Raw genomic sequence first — 16,943 nt, forward strand, 5'->3', positions numbered from 1 at the left:
TGTTGGATGGGCGGCACGGCTGCCTGTGTGTGTTGGTTAGGATCCTGGGTCAGGCGGCCTGAAGGCTGTGCTCAGTAACACGGGAATGCGTTTCCCTTCCTGGGCATAGCAGGAGAAGCAGCTCAGTTGCCACCAATGCTCTGTTTGTGGCCTTGAATCAAGCCGACTTAGGCCTCAGGTTCCCTGGCTGAACAGGGCCGCTGGCTTGGCTCTGACAGCCACCAACTCTGGCCACCCACCTCTCAGCCTAGGAGTCGCTAGGTCACGCCACTCCCAGGTGCTGTGACTAACCCTTCCTGCCAGGTGGGGGCCACACTCCACAGCAGGTAGAGCTATGATGTGGGCTCCTGCCTGGGTGGGGTGGTGGTGGGGGCACTGTAGGCAACTCTGTTTCCCAAACAGGCTTTCTGGTCTGGAAGAGCTAGGAGCCTCAATCTGCAGTAGGCGGGGCTGTGTATCAACTCCCCTGTCTGGGCATAGCCGGGGAACTCTCCACAGGGAAAGTGCAAAGATGGCGTCCCTGGCCTACAGGCTCTGAGAGCCTCCCTGCAGGCCTGTAGGTGTGCGCCAAACCTGAAGCCCGCTCTTAGGGTTGAAGACCCAGGACAAAAATATGAGGCCTCTTTCACAGAAATGGGGGTATGTTTCGGTCTGCTGTCTGTGCAATGCCCTGGACGGGGTAGCCCACCAAGAAGTCACATGGGACCCAGGAATGCTGACCTCTCTGGCCACCAGAGCCAGGCCATCAAGGGGTGTCCCTGGGTGGCAACCACCCAAACCAGGTCACCAGATGTAAAAAACCAAGGCATCAGATCAGAGTTGAAATCTTTTATCTATGTTTCTTCACTATGTTCATGTGTTGGGGGGCTTAGGGCAGGCGATGTGAGGGGTGGAAGCACGGGCAGAGAGGGGACACTGAAATATTCCTTCCTCCTTGCAAAGACAAAATTAGAATCCTCTAGGGGTGGTCTTGGACTTTTTTTTTTTCTTTTTGGAAATTTGGCTCATGCAAAGTCTCACCCCATCTGGAAATACATACACTGCCATTTTGCTTAGGTTTTCAAAATCTCATTGCCAAGCCATTTCTGAATGATTCCTCTAGGAAGGTATTTAGATTTTATAGCTACTTGTTTAACCCCAATTTCTCAACTGTCTTCAGGACAGTTTGGAGTGGGCAAATGAAGTTCCCAAAACAGAACAGTGCCACTCCTGTGAGTTTGCAGTTTGACATGGAATTCTTTGTTCAGCCACACTCACACTTCCTCTATTGTTTTTGTGTTTTTTCCAGCAAGCCCAGTGTGGTCTGGATCTTCGACACATCACCGTAGTGGAGCTGGTAGGTGTGTTCCCGACCCTCATCGGCAGGATAGGGGCAAAGATCATGCCTCCAGCCCTAGCTCTGCAGCTCAGGTAGGGGAAATTTCTGTCCTTAAATGTTATCACCTATAAATGTCCTTTTTCTCTGATGAGGTTCCTGGATTCCTCTCTATTCAGTCTTGATTCCAGGAAACCTTCAACAGTTAATTACTTTTATCCTGGGAGTATTATAACCATGCTAACTGGAATGTTGCTGCTTGTCCAAATATGATGCAGTGGGTAATTGACAGTGTTCTTTTCCCCCTCCAACCAAATTTTTTTGCTTTATCTTTGTTCTTTTTTTTTTTTTCCTTGGTAGGAGTGGGATGGGTAGTGGAGAGACTGCAAAAAGGTCTTGAGCAATCCTTGGTGTTATTAAGAGGGCAGGCATCCAACTTAGCCTTTCCAGGCCTGGCATCTTTTTCCTCCAGGCTTCCAGGGCACTTGTCCATAGCCCTATTTTAACAACTATATTTTATTTTGGTAACACTTACAAAGCCAGAACCATGGTGTCCAGACTCTGAGTAATGGTGCATTAAAGGAGCAGAACTCAACAGCCAAGAGGTAATTTCAAAGCAATCCAAATTTTTACTTGTATCTCTGGACCACTGTGAAAAGGATAATTAGGTTGAAGCAAAGCTTCTGAAAATCTGCATTTCTCACATATCTTTTTCTGTCATACACGCAAGGGGACGGGGTAGATCTCTGTTCAGTAGTTTCTCAGGGTCCCAAGCTGATGGAGGTTCCACTATCTTGTAACATCAACATCCAGAATATAGGACTTCGAGGTTTCTGCAAAAGGGGAAGAGTGAAAAGGAAAAAAAAAAAAAAAGACCACGCTACCTTTTTATGCTTAATATCAGAAGCATAAAATTGCTCTCTCCCAGTCGACTGGCCAGAACTCAGCACATGATCGTGATCAAACGTCAAGGGAAGCTGGGAAATGTAGTCTTTCTATACCCAGGCAGAAGAAAGTGAAATAGAACTTGGTGAATCCTGTCACAGATTTTTCAGATTCACAGAAATTCCTTGAGAGATTATATGATAGAAACGTCCTTAGCAAGTGATGTTAGATTGACACAACTTCTTTTTCTAATTTGTCTTATTTTCCATCTGCCTTTTGAGCTCTCTCCACCCTAAGAGAGTCTGCCCCATCCACACCAAGGTCAAAAACTCAGAAGGCCAAGGATGGAAGAATTATTATGCCTGAATTCTCTTTAGTTGACTGAAGGGTCTATGGCCATACCACCCTGAATGCGCCCAATCTTGTCTGTTCTCGGAAGCTAGGCAAGGTCGGGCCTGGTTAGTACTTGGATGGGAGTTGACTGAAGGAAGGAGAGGGCTGGGAACACTCAAAAGCTTTGGTTTGTTGTTTGTCCTACTGCATTTGCATCTAGTACCTGCCTAGGGTGTGTAACCCTCCTGAGGTCCGTACCAGATCTTTTCAACATTTGCTACCTAGTACAGTGCCTGGTACCATGTTGGTGCTAAGTAGGTAGAGTAAATGACTCTAAATTGAAACAGCTTTACTATTTCCAGGGGTGAGTATATTTACAATTAAAGGTATATTTACAAATACCAACACTTCAATTTGAAGATCACAGAACTTGAGAGGATCATGTTGACATCTGAAATTTTAATGAACATCCTCAAAGTAGGTTTCATGAAGCTATTGCTTATTTAGAACTACCTGCTCATAAGCTATGTCAATGATTTTTTAAAAAAACCTGTTGCAGAATTTACTAAAGGATTTTCTCATTGCATATACAGCTAGGGAATCTTTTTATAAAAGCTTGATAGGACTTTTTTTTTCCCCAATAAACAAATAGATGGGTTTATTTGGTCTGCAGGAATCTGCCTTTATGGAGTAAACAGGAACCCAATGGCAGTATCCCGTTTCCAACCTCCTTCTGTTAACGGCATGGCACTATTCTGATGGTATTAGGGCTCCAGAGGACAGGCATCCATTCAGTCTAATCACAGATCTAACTGCCCCAACTCCAGCGAAAGTCACATGCTGATGCACTCAGTGATTGAACTTCAGCAGAGGACTTGGGCTGGACTTGCTGGGAGGAGGACAGGGCAAAGTGCTTCCAAAACAGTTCGGTTCATTTTCTATCTGAGGTCTTTTTTGGGTGGTTTGCTTTGTTCATGGAAACTTTCATTTATTTTCTCTTCCTGAGTTTCTTCAGCTCCTTTTACCATGCAAATCATGTACATTTGCTTTCTCCCTCTGATGTTCATGATGAGCAGATTACGACCTAGATCCTTCCATTTTGTGCCAAAGAGGGGCTAGACTACATGGGTTTTGTTTTGTTTTTTGTTGGTTTTGTTATGTCTTTAAATGGCCGCATAGTATTCCATTGAAGGTCTACATATGTAAGATATTGATATGACTTTAAATTGTTTAAATTTGGAGAACAGAAAAATCTGATTTCTTAAATCATTCAGGTTGTATATATGGGGGCTATTCTAGACCTCTGAAGGCTGAGGATGATTTAAGCAACAAGTAAGTTGCATAAATGAATTATGCAATGGTTCTCAAGCTTTAGCCTACCCCAGAATCCCCTGGACGGCTGTTAAAACAGATTGCTGGACTCAACCCCCCACAGTTTCTGCCTTAGTAGGTCTATGAGGGGGCCCAAGAATGTGCATTTCCACCAAGTTCCCAGGTGTTGCTGATGCTGCTTGTCTGGGGAATCACACTGAGTGAACCACTGGCCTTGTGTTTTTTTTTTTTAACCAAAGGCTTTGAAATGGAATGTTCTATAACTGTCAATTACAAGTCTTTTACCCACTCAGTTAAATTTTATTCCTAGGTACTTATTCATTTTCATACAATTATAAGTGATTTTTCTTTTTTGGATACTTTGTTGTTAGCATGTAGAAAAGCACAAGAGTTTTGTATAGTCATCCTGTGTTCTGCAGCTTTACTGAATTGGTTTATTAATCTAACAGTTTTTGATGGAATCTTTAGGGTTTTTTTTTTATATATATCATGCCATCTGCAAGCAGTGACAGTTGACCTCTTTTCCAATTTGGATGCCTTTTATTTCTTCTTGCCTAGTGAGTCTGGCTAGGATAACAACAATAGTATGTTGGTGAGTCTGGGGCGGGGGGTCCTAGTCTTGTTCCTGATCTTAGAGGAAAAGCTTTCAGCTTTTCACCATTGAGTTTGAAGTTAGCTGTGGGCTTGTCACATATGGCCTTAATTATGTTGAGATATATTCCCTCTATACCCACTTTTGTTGAGAGTTTTAATCATAAATAGATGGTGGATTTTGTTAAATGCTTTTTCTGCATCTGTTGAGATGATCGTATGATTTTTATTATTCATTTTGTTGATAGGGTATATCATGTTGACTTGTAGATGTTGAACTGTCCTTGCATCCCTGAATAAACCCTACTTGATGGTATACGATGCTTTTAATGTATGTTGAATTCTGTTTACTAAGATTTTGTTGACGTATATGCATCTCTGTTCGTCAAGGATGTTGACATGTGATTTTCCACAGTTGTGCCCTTGTCCAGTTTGGGCTATCAGCTAATGGTGGCCTTGTAAAAATGAGTTTCAAAATGTGACCTCTATTAGTTTTTGGAAGAGTTTGAAAAGGATTAGTATTAATTCTTCGAATATTTGGTAGAATTCACCATTGAAACCATCTGGTCTTGGGATTTTGTTGGTAGGTTTTTGATTATTGGTTCAATCTCCTTATGAGTAATTTGTTCAGATTTTCTATTCCTTCATGATTCAGTCTTAGAAGGTTATATTTTCTAAGAATTTATCTACTTCTAAGTTGTCAAATTTCTTGGCATAAATTGTACATAGTCTCTTATCCTTTGAATACATGTGTTATCAGTTGTAACATCTCCTCTTTCATTTCTTATTTTTATTTGAGCCCCGTTTGGCTTGGTGAGTCTAGCTAAAGATTTATCAATTTTACCTTTGCAAAGAGCCAGCTCTAGTTTCATTGGTCTTTTCTGTTACTGTCTATTTAGTCTCTTTTTGGTTGATTTTTTTTCTCTGATCCTTATTTCCTAACTTGTAACTTTGGGCTTTGTTCTTTTTCTAGTTCTTTGAGGTGTACAGTTAGGTTGTTTTCTAAGATTTTGGTTTCTTGAGATAAGCATTTACTGCTGTGAACTTCCCTCTTAGAACTGCTTTTGCTGCTACATCTCATAAATTTTGGTATGTTTTATTTCCATTTTCATTTGACTGAAGGTATTTGATTTCTCTTGATTTCTCTGACCCATTGGTTGTAGAGTAACTTGCTGTTTAATCTCTACATTTCTGAATTTTCCAGTTTACTTCTGTTTTTTTTTTAATAGATCTTATTCCTTTAAAGCAGTTTCAGATTCACAGCAGAATTGAGCAGAAAATAGTTTGCACATAGCCCTCCCCACCCACACATACATACTCCTCTACCCTCAACATCCCTCATCAGTGTGGCATATTTGGTACCATTGATGAACCAACATGGACACATTACCAACCAGAGTCCATAGTTTACATTAGGGTTTACTCTTGATGTGCATTCTATAGGTTTTGACAAATGCATAATGACATGTAGCCACCACTATAGTATCATACAGAGTAATTTCATTGCCCTGAAAATCCCTTGTGCTCCATCTATTCATTCCTCCCTCCCTCTCCCCAAACCCCTGGAAACCACGAACTTTTTATTGTTTCTGTAGCTGTGCCTTTTCCAGAATGTCAGTTGGGTGGAATCATAGTTTGTAGCCTTTTCAGACTGGCTTCTTTCACTTACTAATATGTCTTTTAAGTTTCTTCCATGTCTTTCATGGCTTGATAGATAATTTTTTTACTGCATATATACTTTTAAATTTACATATATGTACTGTTCATTGTTTCTAAGAACGTTTAGAGCTTTAGCTTTTTAAACTTACATAGTTACCAAAGGAGTAAAGCCAACCACAAAATAAGAATTAATTCAAAAAGATACATACACCTTGCTTATTAACAGCAAAATTATTTATGATTGCCAAAATGGAAGCATCCCAAGTGCACATCAATAGTTGAATAGATAATAAAGATGCAGCATATATATATATATATATAAATATATATGTATGTATGGAATGGAATACAACTCACCCATAAAAAGGAGGGATGTTTTGCCATTTCCAGTTCTTCATTCACTTTTTTTTTTTTCATTTCAAAAACCAGAATTTTATAACTGGCAGAGACATTTCCATTACATCAAAAACAACAAAATACCTAGAAATAAAGTTAACCAAGGAGGTTACCTATACTCTGAAAACCAAAATGACACAAAGAAATGGAAAGATTTCTTCTGCTCTTGGATTGGAAGAATCAACACTATCAAAATGGCCACACTGCCCAAAGCAATCCACAGATCCAACGCAACCCCCATCAAAATACCCATGACATTCCCCACAGAACTAGAACAAACAATTCCAAAATTTATAAGGAGCCACAAAAGATCCCAAACAGCCAAAGCAGTCTTTTGTAGGTCTTTTTTTTTCTTTCTTCTTTTTGTTCTCTTTTCTTATGGTTTGGTGACTAGAGAAGGTCCTTTAACATTTGATGTAAAGCTGGTTTGGTGGTGCTGAAATCTTTTAGCTTTTGTTTGTGAATCTTTTGACTTCTCCAAGTCTAAACGAGAGCCTTGCTGGATAGAGTATTCTTGGTTTTAAGCTTCCCCCTTGCATCACTTTAAATATATCATGCCACTCCCTCCTGGCCTGTAGAGTTTCTGCTGAAAAATCAGCTGATAACCTTATGGGAGTTCCCTTGTATGTTACTCTTTACTTTTCCCTTGCTGATTTTAATATTTTCTCTTTATCCTTAATTGTTGTCAATTTGATGACTATGTGCCTTGGTGTGTTCCTCTTTGGGTTGATTCTGTGTGGTACTCTGTGTGCTTCCAGGACTTGGGTGACTGTTTCCTTTCCCAAGTTGGGGAAGTTTTCAGTGATTATCTCTCCAAAAATTTTCTTAGGTCCTTTCTCTCTCTCTTCTGTTTCTGGGAGCCTTATATCGCAAATGTTAGTGTGCTTCATGTTGTCCCAGAGTTCTCTTAAACTATCCTCATTCCTTTTTATTCTTTTTTCTTTTCTATGTTCTGAAGTAGTGATTTCCACTAATCGGTCTTCTAGCTTACTGATCTGTTCTTCTGCCTCATTTAGTCTATTCTTGGTTCCTTCTAGTGTATTGTTCATTTCAGTGATTTTATTCTTCAACTCTGTTTGGGTATTCTATACATTTTCCAACTCTTTGCTAAAAACTTCACTCTGTGCATCTATGCTCCTCTTCAGTTCTCTGAACATCTTGGCCATCATTACTTTAAACCTTCTCAGATGAATTACCTATTTCTTTTTCTGGGATTTTCTCTTGTGCCGTGGCCTGGGAGATACTCCTTTGCTGCCTCATATCGTCTATCTTTCTATGTGTTTGTGGATTCTTTTCACAGGCTTTGGGATTGTTGTTTTCTTATTTCTAGTATCTGCCCCTGGTGGATGAGGCTGGACTAGAGGCTTAAGCAGGTTTCCTGGCAGGAGGAGCCAGTGCCTGCCCACTGCTGGGTGAAGCTTGATCCTGGACCTCTGGTGGGTAGGGCTGTGTCTAGAGGCCTTTGTGGCTTAGGAAGTCTGCTGATGGGTTGGGGCTGTGTTCCCACCTTGTCTGTTGCTTGGCCTGAGGCTTCCCTACAGGCTGTTGGGTAGGGCTAGGTCTTGGTGCTAATGATCCAATTGAGATGTCAGCCTCCAGGAAAGCTCATATAGATTAACACTCCTGGGATGTCCGCCACCAGCTTTTATGTCCCCTGAGTGAGCTGTAGCCATCCCCCACCTCCCCAGGAGACCCTCCAAATCCAGCAGGCAGGTCTGGCCCAGGTTCCTATGAAATCACCGCCTCTGCCCTTGGACCTGGTGCACGTGAGTTTCCATGTACACTTCCCTCCAGTTTACTTCTTGTAATTGATTTCTATTTTCATACATCGTGGTCTAAAAAAGATGCTTGATATAACTTCAATAATCTTTCTAAACTTAAGACTTGTTTTATGGCCTCACATGATCCATCCCAGAGAATGCTCCATGTGCACATGAAGAGTACATATTTCTATTGCTTTTGGATGGAATATTCTGTGTATATCTGTTTAAGTCCATCTGTTTTAATGTGTTTAAGGCTATTTTTTAATTGATTTTGCTGTTGGGATGATCTATTGTTGCAAGCTGGGTATTAGTCTCCTACTATTATTGTCCTGTCTGTTTCTCCTTTTAGGTCTGGTCTGTTAATATTTGCTTTATATATATATAATACATATTATTTATAACACATATTATAAATATAAAAAAATTATATATATTTGTATATTTATAAATATATATAAAGCAAATATTCCTCTTGTATTGCCTTTATCTCATTTAGTCTTTGTTTTAAAGTCTACTTTATCTAAGAATAGCTATTCAAAAATATTAGGAAAAACTATATGTACACAAACTAATATACATAACGTGTATGTATGTGTCAAAGTTTTGCTGCTAAATTTAACCTTTGTTGTTAAATAGAAAATAAAAATCAATAATTACAAAAAAATAGCTATCCAACTTCTCGTTTCCATTGGCATGGGATGTAGTTTTCCATTCCTTCACTTTCAGTTTGTGTATGTCCTTACGTCTGAAGTGTGAGACTCTTGGAGGAAGCACATAGCTAGGTCTTACTTTTTAAAAAGAAATCTATTTAACTACTCAAGTCTTTTGATTAGAGAATTCAGTCCATTTAAAGCCTTGGTTTTTGGCTGTTTCTTAGTTCCTCTGTTACTATCTTTTTCTTCCTATGTGGTTTGATGACTGTCTTTAGTGGTATGCTTAGATTCCTGTATCTTTTGTGTATACACTGTAGCTTTTTGCTTTGTGGTCGCCACGAGGCTTACGTATTACAACTTATTTATAATGGTCTATTGAAACATCTGAAGCTCCACATGCTTTTTTGATGCCACAGTTGACATCTTCTAATCCTGTGTATCCCTTAACTAGTTAGTGTAGTTATTTTACTACTTTTGTCTTTTAACCTTTGTACTCGTTTTATAAATCCACTGCCTTTACTGTATACATACCTGTTAACAGTGAGATTCCTACTTTGATGTTTTTTTCTTGTTGCTAATTAGTGCCATTTCTTTTCAGCTTCAAGTCCCGTTAACATTTCTTGTGAGGCTGGTTAATTGGTGGCCTGACCTATAGCTTTTGTTTGTCTGGAAGACTCTATCACTTCTTCAATTCTGAATGATTTTGTTGGGTAGCATATTCTTGGTTAGAAGTTCTTAATCTTTCAGCAGAATAAATTGTTGCACTCACTCTGGCCTGCTACAGTTCTGCTGAAAAATCTGATTTTTATGGGGTTCCCTTGTATGTAACAACAAGGAAAAAAAATTTAAGATTCTTCCCTTTAAGGTTTTGACATTTTAATTATAATGTGTCTGGATGTGGTCTCTTTAAGTTCCTCTTTTTTGGAACTCTCTGGGCTTCCTGGATTTGGTGGTTTTCTTTCCCAGGTTAGAGAAGGTTTCAGCTGTTACTTCTTCAAATAAGTTTTGTTTCTTCCTCTATTCTCCCGCTAGGACCCCTATACTACGAATATTAGTCTGCTTGATATTGTTCCATAAGTCCCTTAAGGTATTTTAACTGTTTTTCATTCTTGATTCTTTCAGCTCTCTGAGTGGGTGAGTTCCACTGCCTTGTCTTTGGAGTTGGCTGGTACTGTCTACTGGTTCGTCTGCCTTGAACCCCTCTAGTGCGTTTTTCAGTGTGGTTTATTGTATTCTTCTCTGTGAGGTGACTTCTCTTCAGTACATTGTATTTTCTATTGCTTCGGGGAAGTCACTATGCGCATCCATTCTTGGGAGCTTGGTGGGCGTCTGTATTAACTATTAACATCAGGTAAATTATTATCCCTGTTTAAGGTTTTTTCTGAAGTTTCTCTTATTGTTTCATTTAGAACATATTCCTTTGTTTCTTCATTTTACTTGACTCTCAGCTTCTATGCATTAGGTGAGCCACTTCTCGTCTTGAAGGAATGGCCTCATGGAGGAGATGAACATTACTGCTGAACCCTGCCCCAGGTCTTGTTAGTGTCCCACACCTTTGTGACTGTCTAGTCTATTTTAGTTTTAATAGCTCCCAGTGTTTGAGGGTGTGCCAAGACCTGTCAGTGCCCCAGTGGAGAGGATCAGTCAGCACCTAGATTCAGGCTGACTGGAAGGCAGACCTTCAGGCAGCAGCTTTTAAAGTAAGCAAATATGCTTGCAGTCCCTCAGGACTGCATCTAAGCCCTGGTGGCCACCAGGGCCAGGCAGTATACAAAAAGAGATACATAAGGTGCCTGCCGGCTTCAGCAAGGCTGAGGCAATGCACAAAGATGTCTTTGCTGGCTGCACTGTAAAGATGACGACCTGCTGGAAAACAGAGATAAAAGAGCTGGTTTCTGCTGGCTTTAGCAAGGTAGAGAGTTCCAAAATTGCTCCCATTGGCACATACTTGCCCCCTCAGTCTGACTCCTTGAAAGACTAGCAAATGAGTCCATTCATATAAAGTCTGGGTACTTTTCAAATGGGTCTGGGGAAAGAGTTAGTCTTCCCATGAGCTGTTTCTCAGTTTAACAGCCCCGTAGATCTGACATGTACAAGCCTCGTTAGTGTTCACAAGTTAGATGTTTTGGAGTTTGTCTCAAGAGCAGGCCTTAAAAGTTGGGGTGCCTGATAAGCAGGAGTCACTATCCTAGATTTTAAGTTTTTTTCAGAGAAGATTGTTGGAAATGTACTTGGAGATTTGGTGTGTCCACGGAAGGAGGTGAGTTCAGGATCTTCCTATGTTGCCATCTTGAACTGGAACCTCCTGTAGGATTTCTTTGTCTAGAATTCTCTAGAAGATTGTCCAGGAATAATTCACTGCATTCTGACAGACGTTTGTGTAACTCCGAAATATTCCAGGTACCACCCCTCACGGCTGTGGCCACCTGGCCATAGTGGAATGCATCTTCGTGCCTGGCAGTAGCCTGCTGACCTGACCACTCATCTCTTCTCATGGCAGTTTTCCCTCTTTAGATTCTGTGTCAGTCAAGACACAAGGCTCACAGGAGGAAGGTGTGTGGTAGCAGCTGGTGGCACCGTGGGACATTTCCATCCTAACAACTTCTTAAGTAATGGAACATCCAATGCTCCGATTCCTCACTGGGCATCCTTCCCCATAGATTCCAGCCACCACTAAGCATTGCTTAGCCATTTATTCTTTCTAGACTTGTTTACTTTACTCTTCTGGTTCCTGGGACACCTGTTCCCTAGGCCTTCCCTCTCTTCTCTGCTCCCCACAAACTCTCAGAGGAGGAATATTTAAAGATGTAGAGAAGTTTAGCTCTCCATTGTCACCTCACTTCGTGGTCTGTTTACATGTTCAAAGACTCCTGAATGCACTTGAGTCATCTACTCCAGCGTACCCCTCCGAGCACCCCAAGAAACCAGTGGAGAGGTTGTAAGGCTTTTATTTCTACTCACTAGAAGTCAATAAGCCAATTTAGCCTCCCACTGGGATAAAACAAATTATTCCCATCTTCCCTGAAACTCCCTCTTAAAAAGCAGAAGTGTAGTCAGTCTGGATTTCGAGTAAGGATTTTTTTTTTCCTTAATCCATTTGTGTCAGGAAAATATTTCACTTTAAATCCAGATGGCAGTATATATTCTGCCTCACAGAAATCTCAAGACAGTTTCTTCTCCAGATTTTGTTTAGTTTAGCTGAGTGGGCTCTTCCCCACCCACTCCGGCCCCCACTGGGCTCAGCTTCTCTGTTTGCTGTCTCTGGCTTTTTTCATCTAAACATGTTTGTATTGAAAAATTTTTTTTTTATAGTTTAATGTGGTAGAATAGGAAAAAAAAATCAGACCTTTAGGAACCACTTCACATGCTTTTTGAAATTACCTGAGGTACAAATTAAGTCACTCTACCTAGGGTTATAGAGCAAGTTCAAGTTCAAGTCCCTCTATGCAATCGTGAGCTGGATGGACCAGAACTATGATGTTTATAAAGTTATTTCAGCCTTACCTAGTCCTGGGTTTCTTAACCTTAGAACTGCTGACATTTGCGGCTGTATAATTGTTTATGGGAGAGGGAGGGGCTGTCCTGTACACTACAGGATGTTAGGCAGCATCCCTGGTCTCCAGCCACTAGAGGCCAGTAGCATATACCCCCACCCCTGGCTGTGAACACCGAAACTGTCCAGACGGAGCCAAATGTCCTCTGGGGACAAAATCAGTCCTATTGCTAACCAGTGACTCTAATACAGATGTGGTTGTACAAATGTAGTCTGCAAATGGGGATGAACTCCAACTTAATACAAAAACTCCTGTTAGCACTGTTGGTACGCAGCACCACTGCAGGTGTAGTCTTCCTGACCTTCTAATCTGAAGCCGTACTACTCAGCCCTTCCTGTGCATACCAGTCTTTGGTGGATCTTGGTAATAATGCAGCTTCTAATTCAATAGGTTTGGGGTGGAGCATGAGCTGCTCCGTTTCTAACAAGTTTGTGTGTGATGTTCCTGGTCCAGGTGCCATACTTGGAGTAGCAAGGGTCTAAGGGATGATTTGGTCCTTGGTGGCATTAAGCCTTTGTCCGGACCCAGTGGCACGAGAGCCCACGGGTGGCAGTTTTGACACAGTCCTCTCTTTGCCCCAGGCTGTTGCTGCGGATCCCACTCTATTCCTTCAGCATGGTGCTGGTGGATAAGCACGGCATGGACAAGGAGCGCTATGTCTCCCTGGTGACGCCTGTGGCCCTCTTCAACCTGATCGACACATTCCCCTTGAGGAAAGAGGAGATGGTCCTGCAAGCGGAAATGGGCCAGACCTGTAACACCTGATGGGCTGGGTCCTCTCTGGGCAGGTCCTCTTCTCTTTCTACATCGTGCTATGAACACAGAAAGGCCTGAAAAATATCCTTGATGTACAGATTTTTATTTGTAATTTTAAAAGTCTATTTTATTATAAGCTTTCTTTGCACTTAAAAATAACACTGCATTTTGTACTCTGAAGGATTCCCTCCCCAAAATGAATATATTTACTCTAACTCCATCATGGCTGGTTAATTTTATAGAGAAATTAGGGAATACACCCATACACATGCTTTCAATGCACATTATTCAGTGTGACACATATCTTTTTTATATAAAACTTTTAATAAAATATTTTGGAGCAAATTGATAAACTCATTTTCTTTTTCAAGCACCAGCCATACTTGCTCAATGTGGTCACGGGTTTTAGGATGGCGATTCTTAGTGGTGTTTTAGGAAAGGAAAAATGTAATAAATCTTGTCAAGAGAAGCTCAGTTGAGCTGGGAGAGCTGGACTTTGAAGTGGTGGAGCAGCCAATTAAAAGCAACAAGCTGAAAATGAGAGGTAAGACCTTAATCACTTGTTTACTGGTATAAACAAAATGAAAAATGGAAGATATACCAACTCTGTTTTGTTTTTCCTCAGTGGACCAGTGCACCAGTTGAAGGGCAGGTGGCCCAGCAAAGACACGCTGTTGTCACACTGTTGAGGGAGCCCCGGCTCTTTTATGGATCCTGGAGTCATGGCAGTGGGGAGGGCTAGGAGCAGACAAGTACTGGATACTGAAATAGTGGGGAAAAGTACCTTTAGGCGTCTCCCTTCATGCTCCTCTGCTGAGACTTCCCTTTAGGAGGAAGACGACCTCAGCCCAGGGCGTCGGAGACCTAGGAATGAAATCTGCATCCCTAGCCCACGTGACGTGTGAAAGAACAAGAAGAGTCCTTGGCTACAGTTGCAGCCAGTGAGCGTGATGCACTGTGTACCAGTCGTGTGGGGAGAGCACCTTTTCCTTCATGCGACCTTCCAGGTAAAGCCTCTGTAATGGCCTATGGTCAGGCCTGAAAAAGCACACGTAGCTTTATAACCAGGAGTTGGACTCTTCAACTCTCCCAGGTAAACCCTGAACTGCTACCTTCAGTTACAGAGTATCAGTTTGGCTCAAAATCTATGCCTGAACAAATAAAATGAACTATAGCATAGAAAACCCAAATTCCAACCAGCTTAAAACTTGAAGCAGATTTGACACATTTTAGAACATAAGGCAGAGACTGCCATCCTGTGAATGCTTATATCTTGTTTATATTTAACTCACAAATCTTTGTTTCACAAGGCACACCTCTTTGATGTCTCTCCCTAAGATGTATCAGATAAAGGTCAATGACGTGGCTGGGAGAGGACTGTTAACCAATGACTAGTTTTAAAGTCATGAAAATTTCAAAAGATCATTTGTCATAAGTATAGATGAGCCCACATTAAAGCTCTCCTGTCTGTGAAAAGCCAGCCTGGGCCCACTGCCCCACAGCATGAAAGGTCCAAGCCTTGGAGCCCTGCTGACATTTAAGGAACTGCCCTGATTTCTTTACCAAAATTCCTGCTGAGCCCAGAATGTTACAGGTACTTTGCCCAGTGAGAACAGACGATTTGAGGAATGAATACACTATGGTATATAAAAAATACGTATCCGCAGTTACATCAGCACCATGGCCACATAAGTCTTTCCTTTTACTCCCAACTTAGAAGGACTTGGACATCCATAACCAAACAGAGCACCTCAGAAGAGGCGACAGAGCGAAGGGAAGTGCAGAAGCAGCACTAGCGGTGACCTCTAGCAAAGGAGGAGGAAAGAGGGTGAGTGACAGTGTGCCAGGCCATGGGGGCCGCAGCTGGAGGGTCCTGGTTGCCTTTCAGCAACACCCTGGATAGCTGGAGAGAGACCTCCTTGACTGTGGGGAGGGGAAGGTGATAAGGCAAAGGGAACTGAAGGAATGTATCTCCGGCTGTCTGCCCTGAGATGCCAGCACGAGTGCTGCCCGTGGACCTCCGGGCCCACCCACATCTGAGATCTCCCTACGAGGCCAGCGGCCCATCCCAAGTCCCCTCACTGTACTGTCATGTTAATTTTTTTTTTAATTCTGGCTGCTCAATCTTAGTAGGGAGTAAGTGCGCATAAGAGAAAACAAGTTTTGCTATAGCAGCAGAAGGAAGCGTCCTAACCGGTAGCAGATGTGGTATGGAGGTACAATGGGGGTGGTGTGGAGACTTACTAGAGGCGGTGATTAAAGTTTACATTGTGTGTGTGTGATCCAAGAGCAACCACCACCACCACGTTTGTGACCACATCTCATAAAAATAACCTGTGCATTATTATGTCTTATTTTCATAAAACTATTGAGTCCTACCTGGAGCGCACCTGTACCCAGAAAACTTTTTGGTTTATGTACATTCACGGCTTATTTAAGAAAAATTATAATACATTTATTCCCTTTTTAGTAGCTTGCCTACCCAAGGTACAGTTCTGGCTCCCTGTCCCCAGCTTTCGATATCCATTCAGTTTGTCCTTTCTTCTCCTGTGCATTAGGAAACAACCAGTTCTACTTTAAGGGAAATGAAAGTAATTTACTCCTAAACATGCATCTCCATACTTTTTCTTAGTCAAGACGCATACAACTTTCCTTACATAGGGATTTCTCTTATTATTTCCTGTAGTTTCAATTACAGATACTACAATTCTTAACCCTTGGAAGCCTTAACTTTTAGTAAAAACTAAGAAGCAATTTGTGAATACATTTCATAATTTCTACAACCATAAGCATAGTGCATTTTTTTAACATGGCACACATCTGCTGACAGATATAGACATCTCTAGTTTTGCTATAGTAAGAAGCCAGATGTCAGTAAGCCTATGTTCAGTAATTAATCTTACTTGGAAATGATATAGATATGCATTGAATTCCCATCAAATACCAAAAATATTTGAGTAACTTTTTAGACATATAAAACGTAATTATTATGGAAAAGTTCACTTATAAATTTTTATCCCACTTATGTCTATTTAATTGTTCTTAAATATTTTCAGATTACTCAAGAAGACTTCATGAGAACTTAAAAAAGCTAGCCATAGTTACAAATTTTGTAAGAGAGATAATGTGAGCTTATTTGACTAGAGGAGGAGGAGGGAGTCCAAGTGGAACCCACAATAAAGCAGGCTTAGCCATACTTGTATCAGACAAAACAGTCTTCAAGCAAAATTACGGTAATGAGCGACAAGGTCACTATATAATACTGAGGTCAATACATCAAGAAAATAAAACAATTGTAAATATATACTCTCAACATCTAAGTATCAAAATATGTTAAGCAAATACTACTGTAAATTTAGAGGAAAATAACAAAGTAATAGTAAAGGGCTTCAATATCCTCCTATCGGTAAATTAAATAGGAGATCTTCCAAACAGAAAAATCAATAAGTAGATGCTGGGAATGAACCATACTTAAGAATGAGAATGCTGCTATTGTTGGATGGAATATTATATATATTCTCTTAAGTACACATGGAATATTCTCCAGGATAGATCCCATGATAGAGCACAAATCTTAGCAAATTGTAGATTCAATTCATACCAAATATCTTTTCTGACCATAATGGTATGAAAGTAGAAATCAACAAGAGGAAAGTGAATGAAGAGATCTACAGATACGTGGAAACTAAACAAACCAATGGGTCAA

The 16,943-nt window shown here is 41.0% G+C and overlaps 1 protein-coding gene across 2 annotated transcripts in view; it reads left to right on the plus strand.

The window, feature by feature from the left end:
* Positions 1-13,582, plus strand: part of SRPX (sushi repeat containing protein X-linked) — a 93,678-nt gene extending 80,096 nt beyond the window's left edge. For both annotated transcript variants that reach the window (XM_031445493.2, XM_031445494.2), the window contains 2 exons: positions 1,289-1,410; positions 13,063-13,582. In XM_031445493.2, the coding sequence (XP_031301353.2) occupies positions 1,289-1,410; positions 13,063-13,246 (306 nt within the window). In that variant the 3' untranslated portion in view covers positions 13,247-13,582. The remainder of the gene's footprint in view (positions 1-1,288; positions 1,411-13,062) is intronic.
* Positions 13,583-16,943: the final 3,361 nt, after the last annotated feature.

Source organism: Camelus dromedarius, chromosome X (genome assembly GCF_036321535.1).
Source record: "Camelus dromedarius isolate mCamDro1 chromosome X, mCamDro1.pat, whole genome shotgun sequence".
Lineage (NCBI taxonomy): Eukaryota > Metazoa > Chordata > Mammalia > Artiodactyla > Camelidae > Camelus > Camelus dromedarius.